This window comes from Prinia subflava, chromosome 10 (assembly GCF_021018805.1).
Source record: "Prinia subflava isolate CZ2003 ecotype Zambia chromosome 10, Cam_Psub_1.2, whole genome shotgun sequence".
Taxonomy (NCBI): Eukaryota; Metazoa; Chordata; class Aves; order Passeriformes; family Cisticolidae; genus Prinia; species Prinia subflava.
This window is the reverse complement of record NC_086256.1, coordinates 22383817-22411500: the sequence shown is the minus strand read 5'-3', so window position 1 is coordinate 22411500 and position 27684 is coordinate 22383817. Positions and strand designations below refer to the sequence as shown.

General features: G+C 41.4%; 1 protein-coding gene across 1 annotated transcript; it reads left to right on the top strand.

The window, feature by feature from the left end:
• Positions 1-396: 396 nt before the first annotated feature.
• CFH (complement factor H) lies at positions 397-27306 on the top strand. Its single transcript, XM_063407702.1, has 24 exons — positions 397-565; positions 4350-4535; positions 6374-6479; positions 7189-7265; positions 8963-9157; positions 10347-10517; positions 12046-12225; positions 13661-13864; positions 15148-15324; positions 15678-15854; positions 16672-16848; positions 17003-17176; positions 18346-18528; positions 19194-19376; positions 19905-20087; positions 21308-21487; positions 21876-22082; positions 22718-22894; positions 23521-23697; positions 24629-24805; positions 25258-25440; positions 26103-26303; positions 26583-26777; positions 26917-27306. The coding sequence occupies exons 1-24, from the start codon at positions 505-507 to the stop codon at positions 26934-26936; spliced, it is 3951 nt and encodes a 1316-aa protein (XP_063263772.1). The 5' UTR covers positions 397-504; the 3' UTR covers positions 26937-27306.
• Positions 27307-27684: the final 378 nt, after the last annotated feature.

Here is a 27684-nt window from a genome sequence, read left to right as displayed (position 1 = left end):
TGTACTTTTGTCTGCTTTTATTTTCATTGTTTGCAACGTGTCTTTTGAGTTATACGTGTAGAGAAGTTCATTTTTACACACAATTAACATGAATTTGTTTTCTAACTAAGCATATGAAACACAAGGAATTGCAGAATAATTTGTTTGTACAACTTTTAGATATCAAAAGACATAACCTTGTATGATCATGGAAGGGATAAATATGGGAAAAAAAAGTGTGATGTAAAAACAAGCAGACCACAGGGAAAGGAATGTGTCGACCTAAATTGCCAGGCATTTGTTTATTTATTCATTTAGCAAGGTTTAGAGAGCGGGTTTAAAAAAAAGAAACACTTGTGTGTTGCAAGAGGTTTAGGGGAAGTGACTGCTGAAATCAGAGTATAAATGTTTTGCAAGGTCAGTCCATGGACCAGTTAAGTAAAAAGGAGTGGAAATAACACCAAGTAATAATAAAAAAGTAGGCTACAATCGTGGATGTGTTTGCTGAGTTTTTGAATCTCTAGAATGTCGTTCCTGGGCTACGCAGCTCTGCTGTTTTGTTGGATGCATTGTGCTGCACAAAGAGGTAAACTTTAACTCCTGTCTTGCAGTGTGTGTGGAAGTGGTAACTAAAGCAATGTGCAAAGGCATTGTGAGTTTTTTCATGAACTTCTGACAATAATTGATGTTTCTTATGGCAGCATTTAGCACCTTTAGTATTTAGTATCCTGTCATAGGATTACTTTCACCTATTTATTTGCATAACTACTGCTGTTAATAATTTTTTTAATGATTGATATCACTATAAACTGGAGCCAGACAACTCATTTTCTATTATTATGTTGGCTAATTATTCTACTATCTAAAACCAGCAAGAAACTGGTAGATTAAAATCAAAATGGATATTTATGGAATATTTTGTTTCTATTTGGAATAACCTGTGAGGTGATCTGAGGAAGATGAATGATTACTGCATTGACTGAAAAGCTTCTAATATACCTATTGACTGACTGCTTTTAGTCTAGGAAAGGAGATAAATATATACAGATATGCTTTTTCATGTTTAAAGAGGTAGCTTTTAAGAAAGCTCTGGTGTTTTCTGTTTCTCTGTTCAATGTATTTTTCCTGGTTTGTGTTTATATTATTTAGTGTATCCTTAGTTATTTAATTTCCTTGCTTTATGTCCGAGTTTCTTTGCATGGAGTGCAAAGGGGTGCACAGCACAGGGTGCTGTGTGGTTTTGAGCAAGTATGTTTTAGCTTGGTTCAAGTTGGTTTTAATTTTAGTTGAAAGTTATGAAGACCTTATTAATCAAAAAGATCCAATGGATTTTACTTTGAAAAACTGAAAAATCAGGAAATCAAAGGAATGTCCTATCTTAATTAAATATAATTAAAGATTGCCTCAAAGTAACTAACAATCTAATTTGTTTGCAAAGAAGTGCAGAAAAGTCCTGGAATTTGAAACAAAAGTTTGCCTGAATTTGCACTTTGTTTTCACAATGCTTTTTTTACGTCACAGAGATTAGGAAGAAATGTGAATGTAGCAAAATTTTATTTATCTAGGACAACTATTACCATGGGTCATGCAGGATTAAGCTTCATGCTGAAAGTCTGTGAGAGTTGTTCTGAGAGCTGGGTTTTGCACAAGGACTGAAAGCCACTTGTACCTGGATTTGTAACTGTGCTTGTACTTTGTAGAAGCTGATACTGTTGGCCAAAAAAAGCAGCTTGAGCTGTTTCTAACTGAGGTCAAGTCACACGTAAATAGTGAATGAGTAATTCCAGCTCTTCTGGTCTGTCAGGAAGGGATTTGAAGGTATCCATTCAGTGCATGCTTTTTAATATAGAAATAAACCCCTCCAGTGTTGGTGAGTGCATGGTGGAATTAGTATAGTTTTGAAGTACAACCTGCCAGAAGATTTCTTCACCTCAAGCCACTGAGAAACTGCATACACACACACACACATATATATATATATATATACATATACATACTCTGACACTTGATGGTAACACATACTTTAACATCAGGGCAGAAGTGGGAAGAGTTGAGATAAACCCCAGCAAGACCCAGCACATCTTGCTCGTGGTGAAGAGACCAAGGAGATTATCTTTCATTTTGGGGGGGAGTTTAATGTAAGCAAGGAAGAGTTAAGAGGCTGAATTCTGCACAATAGACGATAAAAATATGATACAATTCAGAGGGAGGAATAGAGAAGCTCTCCCTGGACTCAATAGCCTATTTTTTTTTAAATTATAGATTTCAGTGTGTGCTCTCAGCTTGCAAACTGAAAGTGCTTATTCAGATAAGATCTAATTAAAAATATGTGGAATTAAAAGCATTCTTTTTCTCATCATTACAAAGAACATTTGGGTAAACACTTTAAAGAACCAACTAGAGGAATCCTGTTCATTTTGCTTATTCCTATATTTTGCAAAAAATGTTAGAATTTGAATATGTCTTTTCTTGCTGAAAATGTCTCTTCTGTGTTTTTTAGAGTAGCCTAGTACCCTCTAGTGCACAGAGACAATAATTTTTCTTCAGATGTAATCATTCATAGGAGGGAGAATACTTATCCAAGTAATTGGAGCAAACATGAATGTGTGGGCACATTCTTTGTTTAGCACATCAGCAGTATTGTCAAAGCTTGTCTAATTCTTCTGGCTACTTAAAACAGCCAAACTAACGGTATTAGAGCTCACAAATAACATTCTTTGTATTTTCAAAATGCCATACAGAACACTTAAAATTATACAGGTTTTTTCTTGCAACAAATCATTTTTTCCCATTTTAAAAACAATTTTATAAAATTACGCCTCTAATTTAAGGTCTGTACTCCCCTGACTGAAATACAAGTTAGTTCTTGAGGGTCTTTGTAAACTTTGTAAACTCAAGAAAACTGACTTTCCACACTTTGGGATTTCTAACACAAAGTAAGCAGATAAAAAACACCCTCTTCCATATGAGCTACATGGTGTGGTGTGATCTCTGCAGTGCAGTTCAGTGAGCTTTAACTCCACACCCCTCACATGAGGAAAGATCCCAAAGATTTTTCCCATAGTTCTATTTCCAGGCAGCACCTGGACAACCCACAGGGAGGTTTCAGTGAGAACACTGCTGCTTTCTCCAACCCGTGGCCTTACAGCTAAGCTGGGAGAGGATGACTGTGCCAGGTCTCTGCTGGGTAATGAATCTACTCACCAAGGGATTTCCTTCCCTGGTGGATGTTTCTTCTCCCATTTAATTTCCATACAGAGATTTCATTCCATTTCCAAGGCTTTATTTCTCAGGGCTTGTTTTATTTATTGCTGATGAATGCTCACCTTTCCTGTTCAGACAGAAAACAAGAGTTCATTGCATTTAATTACCTAGGCTGTTCAGGCTCTGTTACACTGGGTGAAGCTTCAGCTTCTAAAATGTGGACATTTCAGTCTCCCAAGCACCAAAAATTAATCTCTGAAAGTAGGGCAATTATTTCTTGACAAAATCATTTAGTCTTTCATTTTCAGTCTTTCAGTTTCCCAACATTTGCCTCTTTCCCCTTTAGTCTGACTTTTCTCATTCTCAAGGTATTGAGGAACTTCTTAATAAAGTTAATTCAGGTTAATTTGTTGCTGTTTTATGGACTTGGCAGTACATTTCATGTGCACTAAAGAAGGCACAGAAAGGAGCTTTTGGGCAAGGACTGCATAATATTGAGCTAATAAGAAATACCAGACACCACCATCCCCTCCCCAAACTGAGTCAAAATGCTTGGAAGCTAAAGATCAGAGTGAGTACCCAGAAATAATTATTTTGTGTAATAAGAAACATGTAAGTAAGGAACAAGAGGAATTAAGTTTTGGAATATCAGGTGATCTGAGCCTGGAGAGAGTTCAGGCAATGTAAAGGTGAGAGGTTTGGCAGAACTTAATCAAATGACACGTGAAATAATGTCAGTAAAGGTAGTGGTGGCTGGAGAAGACAATAGTTTGCAAGGAAACTCTGGAGTGCACAGAGCTGTTCTCTGTGGCAGGGGAAGGACAGGCCTGAGCAGCTCCTGCAGATGGAAGGGTAGGAGGTGTCTGCAGTTGGAACCAGGGCACTGATCTCCTCTCAGGCTTTGTAGCTAAAATCTGTTTCATGAACCGTCACTGTCCAGGGTGGTTCCTTGGTGCTGGCTGTTCCTGTGTCCTTCTAAATGTCTGTTCACATTCCTACAAAATGTGCATCCTTGGCAGTTCCCTATTTTGTGCTGATTCAGTAGAAAACACGCTGCTTTGGTCACAAATAGCCCCAGGGTTTCTTGCTACATTTCCTATTGCGAGATTGTTTTGGTGTTTGTAGCGTGTACTTCAGTCACCAGTGATCTTATTTAAAAATTTTAGCTTGTGAAGAGCCCCCTCCTAGGAGGGTAAAAGAAGTGCCTGCTAAAAGATGGGACAAGCCTCCCTATCCACATGGGACTCAAGCAACATACAATTGTCGGCCTGGATATATAAAAATTGGAAGGGTTGCGTTTCAGTGCTTGGATGGAGAGTGGAAGCAGCTGGCCCCAGTGAGAGAATGCAAAAGTAAGTATTTATGCTGAAGTATCTGCAGACACTTGTTCTGGCAGACTGTATTCCTTGCCAATGATGCCAATATGAAATTGTACCTTAGCTTGTAAATTGCTTGTTCCTGCAGTCTTTAAAATATCACCCTAAAAAGATTGTGTGCATGAGGCAACTTTTTTAAAGTTCCTTTTCTCCAGATCAAAAGATTTTTTTTTTTCTGTGCAGAATATCTTATTCTAGGCCAGCCTTATTAACCAAATTTACATTATTAAAATCAATTATTAAGTTCTTAGAAGCTTGCTTTCAAAATTTTTTAGTCTAAGCAGGATAAAGCTCAAACCTAGCTTCTGAATGTGAAGTTTATTCAAGTAGTTCTGTGAAAGATATCATTTCTTGCAAGTGGGAAATTATTTTTCCCTGCCTTTTCTTTTAAGCTGTAATTCACAGTTAGGATGAGAGCTGCAATTTATTATCTCTAGCATGCTGTGCTGAGAGTTTTCAAGTATCTCATGCCCTCATACAGAATTCATTACTGAAGAAATTGAAGTTTGTTATCATTAGTCAGTAGCTACTTCTTTTCTGTAACAAATAGCTTTAAACACAAAGGAATTTTAGAAACAAAGAATTATGCCTGTGTATCCAACATACAAAATTTTTACAAGTACAATATAAATACTTGATTTGAGAAAACAAATATAAGTTTTTGATGTTGTTCAAACAGAGATTGATACACACCGTGAGTAAGAATGAATAAACTACTAATAGCTTTTTTTTGCATTTGTCTTAGTCTCCGTCTCAGTGTTTGGATTTCCTTGTGTGAACACGGGCCTGTACAAAATTTGGTGTGGTTTGCAGCATGTTTTAGCAAATGCTGCCACCCAGTGAGCAGCTGCTGCCACCGGCAAGGAACACATGGGGAGAGAGGAGGGGGTGCTGTGCCACGGGCTGGGGGAACACGGTCCCCTGGCAGGACAGGGACAGAAACATTGATCAGGAGTTTCCATTTCCTCTGACCCCCTCTGGAGCAGGTTTAGGGCCTGCTCAAACACAACTTCCTTGGTAAAAACAGAGGATGTTGGTAGCCCCCAAGAATTAAATTGCCTTGCTTGAAAGAATCAGGAAATCATTATTTTATATATTATAAATTATTTATATACTATAAACCGTTTATATGTTTTTAAAATTATATAAATTATATAAATATTACCCCTTCTGCTGACGAGGGGTAATAAGTTTCAGCTATGCAGTTTATTTTGCAGTCCATATTATGAGATCAGAAGGGGATGAGTGAGAGAGAGGGTGGGTTCATCCTTGCCACTCTTTTGGGAATCCAAAGCAAAGAGGTAGGGCCAGGCCATAAGGAAGGTCCTGTGGGGAGCTTTGAGCAGCAGGCACTAAAGACTAAAATAACTCCTGTGGCTTTAGATCGCCCCACTTCACTCAGAATGATCTCCAGCAGACGGAGGAAATTTCACTTCTAAATCATGGATGGATTCTCTAGCGGAGGCTTTGGACCAGATGATATCACAAATTGTATGAAAATTGCCATAAATTTGTCATAAAATTGAATATGAGTTCAGCCTTTTTAAAGGAGTAAAACATGATGATTTGTTTTTTGGGGTTTGTTGTAGGTAGGTTGGTTTTGCTTGTTTTTTTTAAATAAGCCAGTGTGTTATCATTCAAAACTATGAAAACAGTGGAAAAAAAAGAGAGGTTAATCAAACTTATGCTGAACATTTCTGAAAGCCCCCAAAGATCAATACTCACTACTAATCACTAGAAAAATGCTGTCTTTCTCATTTTCACTTTCCTATGTATGGTCTAAGTAAGGCTTTTTCCCTTTTTTTTCCAACCAGATAAGCCCTGTGGACATCCTGGAGACACTGAGTTTGGTTTCTTTGAACTTACCAGTGGAACTGAGTTTGTGTTTGGTGCCAGAGTTGAGTACAGATGTAATGATGGGTAATACTCATTTATTTCAATGCATGAGGATTAATATAAGGTGTTAATTATTCTGTCAGTTATAGATTTGTTATCTGTAATACAGCTTACTAACATTTAATGCTTGCTTATGTGTTGTAAAAAATGTTTGAAGGAAGACATTTCTGGCAGAGTCACTAACCTGTCTTCACTGAATTCTTGAAAGAAATTCTCTATCCATCTTCTCCAGTGAAAACTGCAGCAAGTCAAATACCAGCTCCTGTGCCTGTGTCTGGATATTTTCCTCCTGAAAAGGAAATCAGCTTTGGTACAGTGCTTTAGCCGTGCTTTTGCAGTTGTTATGTTACTGGAATCTAGCCTGAGTTCCACAAAGAGAGTGCCAAAATCAATATTCTCCTTAATCCCTTCAGTTCCTCACTGTCATTTCAGAGTAGCTGTCCTTCCTCTGAGTGCATTTGTTATGAAGCCAAAGTTTGCTATCTCTGTCATGAAGAAGCTTTCTTCCTCATTCCTTCCTGCTCTCTGATTTGATTTTATGCTTTCCCATATGCACATACAAGAAAGCAAATAGGGAAAATGCAGGTAAAGAACTGCCCAGAGCTGTCACATTTTGATTATTCTGTGCTGGAACACCTGAAGCTGTCTTCCTTTGCTTCAAAAACAGCAGCACTGTTGTTTCTGTCACATAATGAAACTGTATTTTAGCATTTTTTATTTTTTATTTGGTAAGATACCAGATGCTCAGCCAAAGGAATTACCGTGAGTGTCAGGCAGATGGATGGAGCAATGACATCCCTCACTGCGAAGGTAAATGGAGTTTGACATTTAATTCTCTACCAAATTGTCTTTTTATCCGTCTGATACTATCTAAAGTAGTCTGTGATTGCTTTACAAGTATTAACTCACCTGTGTTTAAATTCAAGTTAGGCAGCAGTGAAGCTCTTACAGTGACTGCTCACTCTTTTAGTCCAGCGAGTTTTTGTTCAAAACACTTCACCAAGTGGAGTCCTGTCACTTCCAGACTGGCTTAAAGCTGTCCCTCACCTAACAGGCCTGATAGAGTAGCTGCCTGCAAAACATGGTAGCAAATGACATTTGGGGTGATGAATTCAAACCACTGTGAAGGCATGTGTGTTTTTAGCTACTTTCCTCCTCCATCCTTGTGAACATCCTAAGCACTGAGATTTTTGTTAAGGTCTCCCTGTTAGCATACTGTGGAATACATTCAGTGAGCAAGAGTGAGAGCAAAAGGGACACAGACATCACGACTTAATGGACTGGATGGTGCAGATGATGGTTCTATAAACCTTTTCACCAGTTTCAAACCTGAATGATCAAGAAAATAATGTTCCTATTCTTCACAGAGATGATTTTTATTTTTTTTATTTTAACATGTGTGGACAGCAGTGACATTTCTCTTCAGATTAAGCATCTGATGTCTGGAAAGGGTGTCTAAGAACAAATGAAAGCAGATATCTTGACTAGAGCTTGTTGTCTGTACTTTGATATTTCCATGGATTTAGATACTTTGCATTTAGTTTATTGGATTTTGAGGGCCCTCACACTTAGGTATTGAGGTCTATCTGCACCATATGGAGCAAGAGTTTCCAACATTTTTTGTCATGTCTCACTGAGATACTTCAGTTTCAAGTCTGCCTAAGTTATTTCTGTCATGGTTGAGTTTTCACTGAAATATAATTGCCCATGGAAGAAAGAATTTGCAGAATGTCCTAAATGTGAAGAATCCAGGAGACAGGATATGAGCTCATGGAAAAGGCAAGATGGCAAATGTCAGAGAGATGTAGCTTTGGTGGACAAAACAGAAGCCACTTTTGTACTTGTTCAATGATATCCATGTGAATATCTAAGAATGAGCTTTGATAGTCATTTCCCCCCTCAATAAGACATATCTGATGACATAAGTTAATTTTTTTTTCTGCAGGTACAAAATTGGGAGGTACAAGAGCTCTAATTAATGTCTGCCACTGTGTTTACTTTAGTAATACAATTGCTCTGATATCCTTAATTAGAATTCTAGTTAATAACTGAACTGTTGTAGGCAGTGTGTAATGCCGCACTGTTCCAGATGTCTGTCCAAAGCAGACTCCATTTGGCACAACTCCAAACAAAGCCAACTGATTTTGGCAAATTTTAATGGTGTCAGTCAAGGTGCAGCTAACCATACATAGAATGCAGGATCCTAGGATAATTTAGATTGGGTGAGGTCATCTAATTCAGTGGATGCTCTGTCTTCAAGGGCAGAGAAGAGGATGATGAGAGAGGGTCTGAAAGTTTCTTCCTATGTCACTGTCTTTTTGCTTAGGACTTTGTTTTACACTTGCTGCAAATGGTGTCTGGATACATAGCTAGTGTGTATATGTTCTAAATGTGTAAGGAAATTACAGTGATTTTTCTGTATTTTAACTTTTTTGTGTATCAGCTTATTTTACAGACTAGACGTCAAAATTACTTTTTTTCACCCTTTCCTTGTTTTGTTTTTCCAGTGATAAAGTGTTTGCCTGTACAAGAACCTGAAAATGGAAGGATAATTATGACTGGTGGATTTGAGCTAGGCCAAGAATATTCCTTTGGCCAGGTTGTAAATTTTGAATGCAACGCAAAACACAAACTTATTGGAGCTAAAGAAATCGTTTGCTCTGCTAATGGAAAATGGAGTAACGATGTGCCTCAGTGCAAAGGTAAAAAGGACACTATTTACTGTGTGTCATTAAGAAGCTTTGCTCTCACAGACTCCTAAATCATGGTTACCATATGGGAAGCCACAAAGTTTTCACTTCATTTCACAGCAATTAAGCATAGTTTGTCTGTGAACAATCTCCACTGCATATATGAAAAAGCAGGATAAGAAAGAGAAATATAATAGCACTGGATACTAATATAATGATAATAGACCATCTGTTTGTTCCACATTTTTCCTACAAGCTGTATGTTTTGGCAGGCTGCAATCAAATTCTTTGATATGTCTGCATAAGAGTCACCCACTTTAGTGTTGATTTAACCAAAATAATCAGAAACAACTTTGAATCTGTGTGAACCAAGTTTAGTAAACAAATAGGATTTAATTCTTAGGGTATATAAAATACCAAAAAAAAAAGTCGGATTTTTCTTTCCTCACACTAACGTGTTTGGAAAATATGGAAGATTCATGTTTAGCTTTTACAGAACCCCAGGATCAGTGAGGCCGTGTGGGACTTCTGAAGGTCCCTCAAAGCAATTAGCTGGGCCAAGTTGCTCAAGGACGTGTTCAGTCAGCTTTGGTATCTCCAAGGATGGAGACCCGCAGCTCCTTTGGGTCACCCACTGCAGTGGTTGAACTCTCTTTAGTAAAAACGTAGAAGTGCTATTTCCTGTACTTCCATTCATGCTCATTGCTTCTCACCATGTGGCTGGTGGCCAGTGAGAAAGGTCCAGTTCCATCATCTTTACTTCTGCCTGCCCCACTGGAGGCACATTAGGTTTGTTGGAAATTACAAAGAAATTATCTGAAAAATAGAAAATCCTAGATTTCAGCTAGCCTAGTGTCTATTTTGGAATGTCTTCTGCCTTATCTCTTGATTCTAAATCCATTAAAGCTCAAAGCAAAGCCCCGAAGTCTGTCTCATGAACCAATTTGCAATTGAAGCTGTGCTACACCACATTTTCCACCTGGAACCCAGAATCCAGTAAGTTATCAAATAAGTTCTAAAGAGCTTCCAAATGCAAAAGTTTTTGTGAATTCGAATTAACCACCACCCCCTTCCCCCCCAAAAAAAAACCAAAAAGCCAACACAAACCAAAACAAAAAAAACCCTAAATTTTATTGTCATATAAATCTATTTTAGCAAATAAAAATTAAAATACCTGGATTTATTTCTGTTTCAATTTCAGAAATTATCTGTGATGTGTCAGATATTCCGCATGGATATGTTCGTTCTCCAAAGAGGTCTTACAAGGAAAATGAACTAATGCAGTTTTTCTGTGAAGAAGGATACAAATATGGTAACAGAGCAGATGCACTGTGCACTGAATCTGGATGGAATCCACCTCCCTATTGCACTGGTTAGTCTTGCCTAAAGTGGTTTGGCACTTTAGTTGTGTTTGGAAGTAATTTTCAAGATTAGTAAGTTCGTTCATAACAAAATAAATCCATCCATGAAGACTGGAAGGATTAAGTGTTGAGGGGACCAAAGAACTGAATTAGAGTTTTCCATGAATAGCAGTAGCAAAACCAGAATCTTGTTGTGAATCTCTACAAATTAATATATTTACAATTCTAAAGCTCCCTATTGTTTTTTAACTCTCAAATGCCTTCTGAGCAGTTCTTGTGGCAAATCCATTATTCCTGAGGCTAGTCCTGTTTGATATCAGCCCTATGGGTCATGGATTTTGCTTTCATTTTATTCAACTACAGCACTTAAAGGCTGGAATTAAATCTCCAAATATGCATGTCATATTCCAACTGAAAAAGTTTGATGAAATTTTGGGGAATTTATCAGTGCCTTGAATTTTCTTCAAAAAATTTCCAAAATCTTGAAACTGGAAAAAAAAATGTTGGCAACAGGGCAACATTTGAGGATTTTATGCACCACCTACATTCCTGGGACCTCTTCCAGAAAGACTCCTTTAGAAATAAAGACTTGTTGTCAGTCTTAGGGCCCACTCAGTTTTTGACCTTTCTGATTCAAGATTAGTAATGATACTAATTATTATGCATTGCCTACAGTTTAACAACATACTGCTTTTGAGGAGTGCCAAACAAAACATTCTTCTAGACAGTGATATGCTGGGCTCTGCTACTTGGGGTGTACTCAGACAGTGGTTCTGGATCCTGCTGGGCTTATCACTGGGCTTATCACTGGGCTTATCACTGGGCTTAGGGGATTCAGCAGGGCACGCATGAAAACTGATTCACCCACCCTCACTCCACAGCAGCACCAACCTGTGGTTACCTTACAGTCATCCCCACCCCCTCAGGGTGGTGGTAATGTTTTCTGAACTGGAGGAAGACATAAAAAAGCCCCAAAGGACAGGTTCTGGTTTATAAATATGTTTGCCTGACTTCTCTGGGCATAAAAATATGTTGAGTTTTTTGGATTAAGATTCTTGACCTTTTTCAGTTGTTGAAATACTTCCAGTGTCAGTGAAGGACACCAATCTTAATCATACAACCTTTGAATGCTCAGTTCCCAGTCAAGTATAATTATTTCTGCATTTAGGACCTGCCAATGAAACTGCCCTCCTTTGGGACAGTGTCCATAAACGAGCTCAGCAAAACCCAGCTGCAGAATGATCTATGGGAAAAAATTAGTCAGGTTCAGTTTGATGGCTTCCAGTTCTTTCTCCAAACATTCTCTTTGCATTTTAGTTTTAATCTTCTAAGTAACAAACCATCAGTAAGAGCTGTCACTCTTCTCTTACAGAAGCATACATTTCTAAGAGTGAGGAAGAAATGTAACCTTTCCTTTGCGCTAAGAAACATCTTTTTAACCATTTTATGCAGTTATGGCCAATATACTATGAAAACAAAAATTTATGCAATAAATTTAACCATATTCTTCTTTTTCTTTTTCTCCCTGTTTTTATTTAGAAATTATATGCTCTCCTCCAGTAATTTCCTCTGGGAACTTTAGCCCTCAAAAAGACAAGTACACACTGGGTAATACAATCACAGTGGACTGTGATGCTGGGTATCATTTTAAAGTGGTGACTGGCAGAAACACAGCTGAATGCACCAAGAATGGCTGGGTTCCTGATCCAGCTTGTGTCCGTAAGTAGCTCTCATGAATGAAGTTACAATGTAGAATTGTTGGAAGTATCTCAGGGAAAAGAAGTTAAGAGCAGAACTTGAGGAACATTAGATATGGAATAGTTGCTTGTAGTTTTCTGTGTAAAATTTAATTTGATGGTTTAGAAAAATCACCTGTAAAAACAATCTGGTATAATCCAGATTTACATTGTGTTTATTAACACACATATTACCTCTTACTGTATTTGCAAATCTGTTCAAATGTGCTACAGTCAGCTCACTGTCAGGAAGGTTTGTGCTCCACCTGAGGAATGGCATTCCAGTCACAGTTAGAGGACATGGGGAGTTTACCTGTGGTTTTGGCTACTTTAAATTTTTACTTGGCGTTGTAAGTTGGTGGTATGGACAGTCACAGGATTTTATCTATTTTATAACCCGTCAGATAACAAAGCAAGGCGTTCTTGATGATTGATGAGTTCTTTCTTGGGTTAAACTTCCCATAACTGCAATGATTGTTTTGCCCAGTAGGCACAGTATAAAAAAATAAATATATAAATTAGCAGGTAGTTTTGTAATTTAACACTCCTTGGTTTTTGGTCACTGAAACTTGGAATGTGAGAGAAACCATGATGAAATCAGTCTTGTAAAGGAGCCTTTGGATAAGATGATTTGAGCTATTTCTGAAACATGCTCTTTTAGTATGTGAGTTAATGTTTTCTCTATATCAGTTGGGTTCTAAAATTCAGGTGTCATTCCGAGCCCACTTCATTCATTATTGAATGGTCTGTGCAGTGGGTGAACTGCTCTGCCCTGGCATGTAGGCTCTGGGTCAGAAGGTTTTGGGAAGAACATGAGTAAACTTGAATGGAAGCTTCTGAGAATCTCTTCCTTCTATCCTGGACTTGTCCCTGGAAAGGGTCAGTTCTTCTGTGGAACCATGAGACGAAAATTAGAATGCTGCAGCTTTAAAATAAGAATGAGAAGAGTCAGGAAGAGCTTTTGGTGTAGGATCCTAAAAGTTATGAAGGGAGGTGGCAGGAGTCATCTCAATTTTAAGAGTTCACAGTTCAGTTTCTACATCTGAGCCAGAAGACTGGGCTCCCTTTATGGTCAGAACAGGAAATTTAATCAAGACCCTCTATACTGTCATCTCACTGTACAATGAATACCAACCTGTGGTCTCACAAATCACCTCAGGAGTCTGCTGAGAATGCTGGCTGCATTTCTGTTGATTGCAAGTGGAATTGAGGGCAGTAACACAGCTATAGGCACTGACAAAGACCCCAGGAGCAGAAGGTGATTGTTCCTGCACTCCTTAGGATCTGCCAGGGTGCACACTCCTGGTTCTGGCCATTTCTGTAAACACTCAAATGATGAAGCTGAATCTGATTTAATTGTCTCCTCAGCTTTTTGCCATACATGTGTTGATATTGCTACTATTACATTCTGTTTGAAGGGAAACCGTGTGACTACCCAGCTATAGAAAATGGCAAGTTAAGCAAAGCATATGAAGAGCGATACACAAACTATTACTTTCCCAAAAGATTTGGACAGACTATAGATTACCGCTGCCTCGATGGCTATTCAACCCCCACTGGACATTACTGGGTTCGAAGTACCTGCACTGAAAGGGGCTGGTCTCCAGAGCCAAAATGCCTGAGTAAGTACATTTCCACTTTATACTCAGTTCTGATTTACTTATCAAAGGTGTGTGCAGCAGGACTTTTCTGATGGAAAACAGGACAAAACAGTTGCTGAAAGTCAAACTGCTTTAGGTGACCCCTGGAACTGCACCCAGACTCTCTTCCTATCTGCAGAGCACAAACTGTCAGGTGGGAACACGCTGAAATGATGCTATTGGATTTTGCAGATTCTTTACTTGTTTACTTAATTAATGAAAATATTCATTAGAATAGGAAATATATAGTAAAGCTTCCTCTTCTCTGGCTTCTGGGTAACATGCAAGCATCTACTTTCATCTGCTCCACTGCTGCACACAGAGTTTCTACTCTGTAAATACATTCTCCCGTCTGTGGCTTGGGCACTTTGGCACTTCAGTCTTCATCCTCTCTGAGGAGCCTTGCTTGGTCCCTTTGGAAAACTTTTAGAGCTGAAAGGTGACACACTTTTGCAATAAGCTGAAATTGATCATGGTAGCAGCAAGAGAACCAGATACACTGACTCAGATTTACAATTAATGGGACTTAAAATTAATCTAAAGCAGCGAGATGAGGCCTCCTCTCACACATCCTCAGTCAAAGCAAAGTTCCTACCTCCTGCTAGGGCACAGAAGTGGATGACCAAAGTTTGCTGTTTTCCTTGTTGCCCTTGCTGGAGTGGTGCTCAGTGCAGGAAATGAGTGGAGCCCTGCCTGGAGGAAAGGAGCAGGCACTCAGATAACACAACAGAACATTCCTTCAGCCATCTGCCTGACATCTGGGCTCCTGGGGACAGAGGCCTTCGAGCCAGCATGCTAAGCTGTTGCTAAAATCTCTAGAGCTGGTTTGAGAGGCTGCTACACTTCCCTGGAGATGATAAAATCTCCTGGAGGCAAACGCTGGGGTTCACTCTGGGCGTATGTCAGCATTTGAGAGACACACCAGACCCAACTGATGTGAGAAGAACTGAAGTGAGCCAAGCTTGCTTGTGAACAATAGGTGAGAGATTTTTGGTTACTAGGCCAGCCCGTATCACTTTAGGTGGTGACTTGCACTTCTGTTCCTGTGGTCCATCAATCACAAGGCACTGAAACAAAGCACGCTTTCATTCAGGTTTGCACACGAGTGTCTCCTGCGATACAAGGCTACAGAAAGGTGCCTGGAGGCCTGGTTGTTAGTACTGCTTCCTAAGGATTCGTTTCCCTCAGTTCTTGCTGAAAAACTTTCTGTGGTTAAATGTACTTTCCCTTATTTTTAGAGAAATGTACTTTCCCCCCCTCTTTAGAAAAATGTCCCAGCAGTGAGCTGGAAAATGGTTATTTCCCACGCCATGGCCGGGATGTTTTTTACAAGGAAGGTGAGACAGTCAGATACGGCTGCTACAGCAACTACCAAGCTCAGCACGAAGCAGTCACGTGCACAAGGAATGGCTGGGCACCTCCCCCGAGATGTACCCCTAAAAGTGAGTGTGCTTCTATTTTGGTGAGCTTTCTATCTAAAACTATTCATTGTAGCTGTAATTTCTGAAAATGAAGACTCCACAGAATGATTCAGCAGTAAAGAATTTAACATGCTGCAAAAGTTTTCTTCCAGAATATAAGACTGAAACATCCAACCAAGACTCCCATCATTTAAATAACATATTAAACATTATTTATTAACAATGTGTGGAATAACATAATGTATTCAATTGACCATGTATTAAAAATTTTTCTAAATCCTACTGCTGCTTCTGCTGTCATCCTTCTGCTGCGATTTTTATGCATGTAGTTTAGCAGTGCTTTACTTGGAAGCAATCTTGTCCCTCTCTTTCAGAACAATGCCAGACTATTGTTTTTGAGAATGGCTTTTTGCGCTCGGCGAAGCAAATATTCGATTTAAAAGAGACGATTGCCTATGAATGTCTCACTGGCTTTGTGACTCCAGAAGGACAAGAAACAGGACACACACAGTGCCAGGAGAGTGGCTGGACTCCACCTCCAAAGTGCATCAGTGAGTAGCTAAAGGTTTCAGAGCTCCCTGTCATTGTCACCAGTGTGTCCCGCACACATGGTGTCCTGTGGCCTCAGAGATTTGTCACCTGGATTTGTAGAGGTTCCTTACTGGGCAGAGGGAAACTCAGAGGGCAGATCCTCCCTTGAGGAAAGATGAAGAGATTCATCTTTCTCAAGCTCCAGCAAAGAGGGAAAATGTAAAGGATCTTTTTGGCACTGAGTTAATGTAATCACTGACCTCTTCAGTGGTTCTTACCTGATACAAGGTACATTTGCCCAAATTTACTCTCAATTTATGAAGCAACATCTGTGACCAAGGCATTGTGCCAAGAACTTTATTTAAATGTGACCAAACTACAGACCCATAGGTCTCCCCTGAACACAGGGGTAGTAGAGTAAGAGACCTTATCTTATATGGTTATATGTTGGTCATAATATTGGCCAACTTTAGCTGCTCTTTCATCTTGTCCTTTCATTTCTGACTGCCTTTATTTTGTAGCTTTTTTCTGTCTCAACACTGACCATGGGAACAGTAGTACAAACCATTTGCTGTGACACCTCAATTAATAATAATGATAATAAAATGTAGAAAAAGGAAATAATTGAATCCAGGGAAGAAATATTTATCCTAAGTATTACTTCTCGACCAATTTTGGAAGATTATTGCAAGAGATAATATGTGAATATGCTGCATATTTACAACAATATTCTGACAATGTAGAATTATTGATGTTTCAGATATACCTCCAGGAATGATTCTTCCAAAGGGCAGTGTTTCTGGATAAATAAAATCATAACTTGGTTTTATTCTACAGAATCATGTCAAGCACCAGGGGACATTTTGATTCACCACACAAACAAAACTGTGTTCTTGCCTGAAGATACAATTGAGTATTCATGTTTGGAGGGATATAAAACTACAAATAATATGCCAACTGATACCGCAGTGTGTGGCAAAAACGGAGAATGGAGCCCAGCAACCCAGTGTCGTGGTGAATATTTTTGTGTTTGCTAGTCAGTGTCCCTCTCTGCATACACTCTGTGAACCTCTTTCTTTAGGCCTTCCTTTGGCTTTGTTCTAACCAGTAGCACTTCATTACTTTCTGTAGGTTGTCCACTATGAATTAAAACATTTTTTCTCCACAGAAATCGAATGTGCCCTGCCACCGATGAGCAATGGGGATTTCTCTCCCAAAAAGGGCAAATACCGCAGTGGAGCCGTCGTGAAATTCACCTGTGCAAAAAACTACATAAGGGTGGGGCCTGCCTCTTCCCAGTGCTACCACTTTGGATGGTTTCCATCACCACCAGTGTGCCAAGGTAATCCCTCTGCAGGACTGAAACTGAGCTGGGAAATGGCTTGCACAAAATATTAATCAGGTTATTTACTTCGACATTTGAAAAAATTTATTGCTCAGAACTGCATAACTGAGGTGCAGTATGGCAATGATTAATTTGAGTAGTGTCCTCTTTTACTATATTCCAAAGGTCCTAGCTTTGCCATTTTCTAATAGTGATAGCCATCAGATAATGCTTCCTGTGCTCTGTTCTGATCACATGAAACTGAAGGAAAAAACCAGTTTTGGTGAAGACACAGAGCTGAACCCAAACAAAAGAACCTCAGTGAAGGATTTTCCTGTGAAATTCTTAGTTTCATATAGTAGGATGAGCACATTCATGCAGAAGGAACAATATATACCCCTGTATGCAGCATTTTTTATAGCTTAGAACACAACTTCCTGGCATCTGAGAAGAGCTTGTGGTGCTGGTGCTGAGGCCTCTCATGAGGTGCACAGACTTCCACAAACTTGAGAGAAGAAAGGGACCTCCCTTTCTTCCCACTCAATCAGCTTTTATGATGATTTCTACTCTGTCATCCTGCTTTTTCTCACCCTCTTTTCCATTTAAAAGCAAGTCTATTTCATATTTTTGGCTCTTTAGCTCAGGAACATTTTAAGTTCCCTTAATAGGAGTTCCACTCACTGCATCAAAAGGGAATTCCTTTAATATACTGTGTGTGTACGTAAATATTATATATATTTATATATTTAAATATATTTTTATATATATAAATATATATTTATACACATATATGTATATTGCTGTGTGGTTTTTAGGATGTAGGCTATTCCTTGCAGAATTACCAATTTCCTTTTAAGAATCCTGAAAGTGTTACCATTCTTGGAACACTTTTTGTTCTTTTCCCTTAAAACTGGGTTGGTTTTATCAACCACTTTTCTCAGAGCAGGCATTGTCAGTGGCTGGAAGTGAGAGACAAAAGTGAGCCTGGGTCACGTGTATCTGTTTGTGATCTCCAGCTCAGCAGAAATCCAGATATTATTCAAAGACATAAATCAATGCCTGTTTAACCCGTTCCACTGATTTTTCTTCACGTTAAATGATGCATTCAGTTTGTTTTCTATTGTATTTAACATATAACTGTGTGAAAGTGCTGAGTTCAGAGCACAGATCTCATCTCTTGATTTCAGTGAGTGTCACAGGCTGTGGACCTCCCCCTGAAATTACCAATGGAAGTGTTGTTGGTGGCTCTGTGGAACAGTACCAGCATGGGGACACAAAGCAATATGAATGTAACAGCGAACTGAAGTTGGTTGGATCAAAGGAAATAGAATGTATTGATGGACAGTGGTCATCTCTTCCCTCTTGCATTGGTAATCTACACAGCTCTTACTTGCTTCTGAGAAGTCTGTCATTCTCTGCAGGCTATTACATCATAGATATCTTCACAATTAAAATTATGTATTTGCAGGTGTAATGTTGTGTTCAAAGTAATTAAATAATAAGAGAAAATTGCATAAGAAGCCATTCCCTTGTGCTGTCACTACCACTGCAGCACCAGCCCAACGCAGGAACTGCAGTTCTCCCAGAGAGCTGACAGCTCTGCACTCCTCTAGGAGACCTTACAATGGGTTTCAGTTCTTGCAATAATTCTAACTGAAAGGGCAATTACAAATGTGCAAGTGTATGGACAGTTCTAATTTTGACTGATCAGAATCAGTGATTCAGGTGACTTGAATTCATTGAAGTTTTTCTTACTCTTTATGGTTTATGTACCAAGAGTTTGGGAAAGTACTGTCCACTGAAACTACCTGTGGATGATGCCAGTGTTGGAAAAACAAGGGAAAAGACAGGAGAGCAATTCAGCAAACTGGCTAGAAAAGATATGTACTCCAGCTGTGTTGAAATTTAGTTGCTACAATTAGCGGGTGTAGGTTTGGTTGACCAAATGCAAATAAAGTTATTTTTATTTCAGTTTTTTGAGCCATTGATATGTGACTCCTGTATTCTTGTGGAATACTTCTGCTCTTTTCAACAGAGGACAAAACACCATGTGAATCACCTTCCTCTATCCCAAACGTTGTTCTGCATCAGGCAGAGCAGACCCAGTATTCCCATGGGGATGAAGTAACTTGTGGATGTAAACCAGGCTCTGGCAATACTGAGGAGATGAAAATAAAATGTCTGCATGGCGAATGGAAGCCTTTACCTGTTTGTGCTGGTAATCTGTTTCCGTAAGATTTCAGCTGGGACTGGAACATAACTGTATACAAAATTTGAAGGACTTCAGCTATCAGTATGTAGGCAGACATGCTGTAGTTTCATGCATCAAGACCAAGTGGTTTTCATTTACTCCTTTTGAATGGAAGCATGTCCTTCATCCTGGAAAGACTCTGCATCTACAGTTTTGTAAAGGGAAGGAAATAGGCACTTGCCCGGGGGTTAAAGTCAATTATTAAAAGGAACTAAAAGGAATCAATTAAATAATTAATTATGCCACAATGTGTTAGGCTTATCCCAGCTTAACCACTTTTATGTGGATTAGGCCTTCTCACAGAGTCACAGAATGAGTAAAGCTGGAATGGACCATAGTGGTCCAACCATCTGGTCCAACCTCCCTGCTTAAGCACCTGCCCAGTAAAGTTCTTCCTCAAATTCACGTGGAACTTCTGTACAACTGATGATATCTCCATCAGTGCGTACTGTCAGACCTAAATCTATTTTTTAAGCTCTTGTTATTGTTTTTCAGATGCATCCCCTCAATGTGTAGTTCCAGAGGATGTTGAGCTGGTGCGCTCTGTCCAGTATCCCATGTCAAGGAGGAACAGTGGGTTCCATAAGGTTATACATTACAGGTGTACATCAGCTGATGAAAGTGTTAAACAGGCAACTTGTGTGTCTGGGAGATGGACACCAGAGATTGCATGTACAGGTGTGTTTCTACATTTGCACCTTTTCTTTTGATGTAGACATGATGAATGCTCATTATTAAAGATTCCTAGCCTTGCTGTATCACTAGGCTGAAATAGAAGTGTTTACTTGATCATATGCTAAAGGATAGTTGTGGCCATCACTTGAGCAGTTAACTGGGCTAGAGATGCACCACTCCAGTAAGACAGACTGCTGTCTACTCTGACAATTGGAATGGTTGTCACTGGCACTCCTGATGTGAGAAAAGACACAACGACAAATTTAAGCTCAGGTCTTCAAGAGGGCTTTACCCTGATGCAGAACAGAGAGCCCATCAAGCTCCAGTCAAAGTTCCTTTATTTCCTCTAAACCTTCAAGATTTTTCTATTCTATTTTTTCCTCCATTTTTCCAGTTGCTTCCTAGAGCAGCTATGAGAAAAAAGCTGAGTTGGCCAGTGAAAAAGCACTGACCCACAGGAGGCTGCCCGTATGTAACACACACCAGAGGTCAAGGTCTTCAGGGCTGCCTTTATGCACGGCAGAGCAGGATCTTGTCTGTGGAAAGTGTGGTTATGAAACAAACATTGCTTCATTCCTTGCTTTGGTTATATCACATTTATGGGAAATAGTGCCTGGAAGTGGGAGAAGTATGGCAAGCACTGTTCCTACCTTCGTTTTCTGGAAGCACTAGAAGCAAGAAACCAAGCTCTGAAAGACTCCTCAGATCTCTCTCCCAGATCTACCTCACTGTCTCCCTTTTTCTTGCCTTTGGCAGAAAGAGTCCTTCATTCCTGGAGTGGGAAAATTTTAGCCTATTTCTTTCTTTTCTTTTAGCTTTCTCATTTACCTCTATCAGCTTAGTCTGAAGAAAAAAAACCACAACAAGAACTCCAGATGTTTGTTCAGTTTTCCTAAACTAGTTCATTAGAGAGACAGGAACAGGAACAGCACACAAGAGTGTGCAGCTGTGTGAGAAAGAAAGGAGGGACTACAAGAAACTCCATCTCAGCTTGGTGTAGACAGCTGTGACTGTCTTTTCTATGACTCTGAAAGTAAATTAGCACCTGAAGGCAGCTCTGGTGTTTCAGAAGCAGAACAAAATAATCATGGTGTTAATGAAAGCTTGAGACAGCTATTAGAATTATCTAGCGCCAGAGTTGTCTTGGTTGTTTGTGTTGTAATCTCTGCCTGAACTGCGACACTTTCTCCTTGTTCTGTTGTAACATGAACTCGTGTCCTTAGCTGAGGAGAGTGTGTGCCCACCTCCACCCCAGGTGTCTGGTGCTCAGCAGACAACAGTGGGAAGAAGCTCCAGGAGTGGGAGTAAAGCGGCTTTTTCATGTCCTGACGGTTTCCTGCTGGTCGGTAGAAAGGAAATAACCTGTACAGAAGGGAAATGGCAATCACCACCTCACTGTGTGGGTCAGTACTGGCACATTTATTTTCCCATATATTGTTATGAATATCTGCATTACTAATTTGCAGTCCTCATGAGCAGGAGGCTGCTGTTTACCAAAGATTATCCTGAATAGGGAACTGCAGGAAAGCAGTAGAAACGAAGTTGCTAAAAAGGGTGCAAACAACTGCAGTCTTTTCATTTACACAGACTTATCAGAATGGTGTATGCAATTTTCAGGTACTCCCTCAAGAGCTGTGTGCTTATTTTCTGTTTTGGATATTGCACAACAGAGTCTCCGTTTTGACTGGGAGCCTGAAATAGTGCCCTGTATTCTGTAAATTATTTATTACTTAGGTACAGTTGCAATATTGATTGTCTTGCATTATTATTTGTGTTGTCTGTGTTTTTCAGAAAAACCATGTTTGCCACCACAGTCTGTGGAATGTGCTGATGCTCCCAGGCTGGAAAATCCAAAGTTTAGAATTGAAAGAGAAGGGAAAACAACTTATCTGGCTGGTGCTAGATTTCAGTATGTTTCTCGTCCTGGATACATGTTAGATGGACCAACAGAGACAATTTGCTCTATGGGAAAATGGTCTGCACCTCCTTCATGCTTGGGTAATATCAAAAATTACTTTTTATGACGTGCATTTAGCAGTGAAATGGAAATAATTTTAAACTGGAGGTCGATCAGTAAAAGCCTGTTTTTCCACTCCCTATTTTGCTGTGGAATCTTATCTTCCATCATGGCTGTCCTCAGAACATCCTGATTGGATGCAAAACTGATTTTCTGAATGCAGCTTAGTTTTTAAATATTCCTTCATATTCTTTCATTCTTGCAGTTCAGTTCATTTCTCTGCCAGGTGAGTCCTAGGCATTTCCTCCTGGTCCGAGGATCTCTTTTCTACAGAGTCCACTGGTGACTAAAAGCTGCTGTGGTGCCTCAGGGATGGAAATCACGTCAGTGTAGCAAGGGACAAAAGCTCTGAGTAAAACTTTCTGGCAAGTTTAGAAACAGATTTGAGATTTTTCAGTAGCTGAAGTGTGTATATTTGGGGAAATGACTTGTTTGATCTTCTACTTTTTATACAATTACTAACTAACTATAATTATATGATGATATAATCCACTGTCAGCAGATGACTATGCTGATGTTAGAAATAGTTCTCTAAAGCACCTGTTTTGTGGGAAAAGTCAACTTCTTCAATGTTTATCACAGTAGCACAAGCATTGGATTTCTGTTACCTTTTCAGAAATGCCATGTGGACGTGTTCCAAAAGTTGCCAATTCTCGGTTTGAAGGCAGAAAGAAGAAATCTTATGAGCCTGGTGAAACAATTCGCTACCACTGTGATTCAGGGTTCCTGATTGCTGGTTCCCCTGAAATTATCTGCAGAAAGGGAAACTGGACAGCACCACCCTTCTGTGAAGGTATGGGTTCTACTTCTGAGTAATCCATGATCCTTCTTAACATTTCATGTTGTGAATTAAAATAATGTTTACTTGGGCGTGCAGGTAAGTCAGGCCAATAGAGCCAACAGGTGATCTTGAGTGGGCTGCTGCCACACCTATTTCTTTGGCTTCTGGGAAACAGCAGCAGGGTATTTCAGCAAAGCAACCATCTCCCTGTGGGCTGGGCTGGTAGCTGAATCCTGACTCTGTTGAAATCAAGCAGGCAGACATTATGGAGGAATGTATGCTGGCTGCAAAGGAGCACATAACTGCAGGGTAATGGATCTTATTTTCCCATCACTAAGCATGTCAGTTGCTGACAGGCACCTTCAATTAGTAAATAAATCATCTGGCTCTTCAAACTGGTGGCACATGATGCCGTGCAGCACAGCTGGCTGATCCCTGTGACTTCTCTCTTTTTAGTTACTTGAGGCAAAAAATACTGGGTGCTGAAGCATTGCAGAATAAACCATATATCAGAATACACCTTTCTTTTCTGCCTGTAGAAAATGATGTGCATTGCTCAAGTGCTTTTGCTCAGCAGGAGCTCTGGAATGCCGTGCTGTGACTCTTCTGCCGCTCACTACACACTCCCCTCTTTGCAGATGTCAGCTGTGGAGCTGCGCCTGAAATCCCCAATGCACGCATTGCAAGCGCTCCTCAGGAGAGGTATCTGCCTGGTGCCAAAGTGTATTACCAGTGTGAAAGCAATTTTCAGATGGCAGGGGGAGATTACGTCTTGTGTTCAAATGGCCAATGGTCACAAGCACCAGTTTGCAGAGGTAAGAATCTGTGCTTTCCCCTTGCCTGTTAGCATAGAGGCAACCAGTTCTCCACCTAAAGACTCTGAAGACTTTGCCTTTTTTACTTGTTTGGCTGCTCCAGATTTGAACCCGCTATTGCTCCCTTGCACAGCACTTTCATTAAACTTGATATTCTAGAAAGACTGGGAATATTTCCATCACTAGCAAAACATTCCTGAGGCAGCAGGGCCTGCACTGTGCTGCTCTGTCGTTCTCCTGTGTGCTGTTTCCCTGGTGTGCACACTAGAGTGACTTCCATGGACAGACATGAAAGGGCTTCTCTCCTGTGTTCAAAGCTGAATGGAAGCAGCAGCAGCTCTTCTTCTGCAGTGCTCCACTCTGACCTGTGCAGACCCCAGCAGAGACCCAGTGTAAACCATGTGAGATCTGCTGGGGCCATGCAAGTGGAAAGATGATTCCCACGGCAGGGAACACTCAGGAGCTGTGCTCCAGAGTCCCCCATCCCAGTCTGTGGCTGCAGGGTGAGCGCAGCTCTGTGGAGGTGCTGTGCTTAGCCAGCCCTGAGCAGCACAGGCTGACAAGCTCCTCCAGCAGGGCCAGCCCTCCAGAGCCATGCACTTCAGCAGGGAATCAGTTTGGCTGCTATCTCTCTGTTTCCAGGAAGGCCATGGCTCCCCAGGGAGAGACAAGGCTGGTGTGGTTCTTGTGCATAAGTACAGAAACACTGGCTTTTTCTAAAAACTCCTGTTGAGCCTGCCATCTCCTGAGAGTCCCAAACAGTTCTGTTGCCATTGCCACACCCCATTGCTTTCCCCATAGTGAACACCTGAGACCCACCTGGGGCAGAAAAGCTGTACCAAAATGGGAACAAGGCTCATTCCTTGCACTTCTGTTGTATAGATGAACATTTTATCAACTGCCAAGGTGACGGCAGCCGTGTCTCTTTCAGATGTGACGTGTGACCCTCCTCCAGAAATTGCTGGTGGTAGAATTGATGGTATTAGAAAGTCCCGGTATGTGCCAGGGGAGAGTGCAAAGTATCAGTGCTGGAAAAATTTTAACATGGCGGGGGCCTCCACTGTAGTGTGCCAGAATGGGACCTGGACAGAGCTGCCAACTTGCAAAGGTAATTTCTCTCTCTCTGTCTCTCTCCTCCAGGCTCCTGTCAGTGACAGCAGCATAAAGCTGCCTCATTGTCACTGAGCATCTCGGTGCCCTCACCGTGCACAGCTGCCATGGCTCTGGCACACTCAGGACAAGGCCACTGGCCCAGGGCTCTGCTCACATGGGCTCAGCTGACCCAGGTGGCTTCGCTCAAGAGGGCCAAGTGCCACCTTTGCAGGACAAGATGAAATCCTGCAGACAGCTGCGAGCACTTCAGCTGTGCTCAGATGGGCTGAGCTGGCAGCTGTGAGCCTGAACACTGGAGCAATGGGAAACTCTTGCTCCTGCCACCTCTTTGGTTTTCTCTCTGCTTTCCTCTGCTTCTCTGAGTAGTGCCAACATGGTGTGGGTGGTATTTCTGACCAGGCCTTCTCTGCAGTTGCACTTCCTCTCTGATTGGGAAATTTCTTTCAGGACAAGCTGGAACATGTGGCACACCTCCAGCTATTCAAAGTGGAGAGCTTCTTGTCTTCCCCTTGCAAGAATATCAGCACGGTGATAGTGTGGAATACAAATGCCCTGATTTCTATACCCTGAAAGGATCTCCAACTATCACCTGTCTGAATGGGCAGTGGACAGACCCTCCAGTTTGCCTGGGTAGGTTGAAGCATGTGCTGGGTGGCCAAAAGCTGTGTGACTGCTCCTCTTGTCTTCCTCTCAGACCCTGAGGGCAGCACTGGTGCTGGGGCCACAGTGCTGGCAGGGCAGAGTGGCAGTGAGTGCTCCTTTTGCCCCAAAGGAGTTTCTTCTTCAAGTCAGCTTGTGTCGTCCCCTCTGCTGCCAACAGGTCCCCAAGGACAGGAGATGGTTGAAGCCTCCCTGTGAGGGGAAGCTGGGGACATGCCTCCACCCAGCAGGCTCAGAGCCAGGAGGATGAGTCTGCAGGAGTGGAGTGTGGAGAACGTGCTGGGGAAAGCCAGGGGTGCCTCTGTGATGAGAAAACAAATTTAGAGAAGGACTGAGCAGAAGGGAAGGTGGCTTCTCAGAAAAGGTTCGGGCAAGTTCAGTGGGGCCTGCTGTCTTCCTGTGCTTCATTCTTGCCCTGTGTGACTGTCAAGTGTGACAAGGCTTCTCCCAGGGCTGTTTGTTTCCCTTTAGCTTGGATGTGAATGTCTTTTCTGTTGCAAGTCACACAGGGACACAGCACATACTTGGAAGGCTTTTTTGAAATGAAGAGCTTCAGGAGGCTCTAGGGGCAAAACATTCACATGTGGTGTGTCTGTGTGAAGTGCTGACACTCTTCTCTTGGGTCTTTAAAGTGGCCTGTACGGTATCAGAAGAAGATATGGACAGAAACAATATTGAACTGAAATGGAGAGCAGAAACCAAGCTGTACTCCACATCGGGTGACTACACTGAATTCCGTTGTAAAGCAGGATATTTGGAAGACACAAGTATTTCCAGCTTCAGAGTCCAGTGTGTGGAGGGGACATTGGAGTACCCACGGTGCACACCAGGAAGTAAGTCACCCCCTCTTCAGCTTTGCTGCTCTGTTGTTGCATTTTTAGTGCCAAAGGGAAGCAGAAAGCCCCTGCCTTTCCTGGCTGAGAGCCAGGCTGTGGGAGCCCCTTGGAAGCTGCAGGAATGGAGAGGCAGTGCCTGCCAAGAAGTCATTGCCCAGCACACCTGAGCTGGGAGACTGCTGGACAAAGGGCACTTGGGGCACTCAGAGGGGGCCAACAGAGCATCATCTGTCCAGTGTGAGATCTACAGACAAATAACAGAAGTATATTTTGCAGGGAGCTGTGTCCTGGATAGGAACACCATGGAAAGGAACCATATCCAGCTGCAGTCACTCCGCCAGCCGAGCCCCCACTATGGCTCGGGGCACCCTGTGTTCTTTGAGTGCAAGCCCGGGTACCAGCACGTTTCCCACCGGGAGCAATTCAGAGCCCAGTGCCTGGATGGAAGGATTGCATATCCCGAGTGTGAATGTAAGTGCTCGCTGCCACGGACAGGAGGCAGGGCTTGCAGGAGGCAGCTCTGCTGAAACTGCCTGCCCACTGCTCTGAGGAGCCCCTGGGCTCTCAGGATTGGTATTCATGCCTTTCCCTATTTTTTATCTTTACACAGCATCATCGTGGTTTGGGTAAATGGAAATGGCAGGAGGCAGCCCAGCTGTGGAAATGAAAGAGCCCTCAACCAACCTGGTGGTTTGAGTTCAGCTTTTGCTGGTGTTTCCCATGTTGCTGTGCTTGGTTTGCAGCTTAGCCAATGTTCTGTCTTGGAATTTGTTCTTGTTTTTATTATTGGATGGTGGTTTGCATATTATCCACATTCAATCGACTTTTCGAAATGTATTTACATTTTATGCAGCCAAAGGGTTGTGCTTGCATTTTATCCATTCTATCCTGGTCTCACTGTTCTTTTCTTAACAATTGTGTCCTGAAAACAGGCTGGCTTTGGTGGCATACTGAGACAAGGATTAAAGCTGACAGCTCATTTGATTATCAGCACACAAAATGTGTTTGGCCTTGTCTATTCCTGCCTCCTTCTCCATTCACTTGCTTGGAAATGAACCTGGGGTGAGTGTCCTGAGGCCTGAGCAGAAAGGGCAAGAAAGTGAAGTTACCTGTGAACAAGTCAAGGAAGTCTCCAGCCAGAACCAGCTCTTCTGGGGGACTTGGGCCAGATCTTGCCTGCAAAGGCAAGATGCTGGGGTGCAAGTAACTGGGATTTCTAGGTGAAGGTGGGGACTAGTTGCTGCTCCAGGTCCTGGATGGGCCACTCTGTGCCACCCCCAGCCCCATCTGCCCTTCACAAAAAAGGAGGAAATGCCTGTGGAAGGCAGGGGCAGCCTGGCCGTGGCAGCCCTGTCCTGATGCACTCTCTGATTCAGAA

Coding starts and splice junctions, on each gene's coding strand:
- CFH (XM_063407702.1), top strand. CDS start 505: ATGTCGTTCCTGGGCTACGCAGCTCTGCTGTTTTGTTGGATGCATTGT. Junction 9,158..10,346: donor CGATGTGCCTCAGTGCAAAG/GTAAAAAGGACA, acceptor TTTCAATTTCAG/AAATTATCTGTGATGTGTCA. Junction 18,529..19,193: donor ATCTCTTCCCTCTTGCATTG/GTAATCTACACA, acceptor TCTTTTCAACAG/AGGACAAAACACCATGTGAA.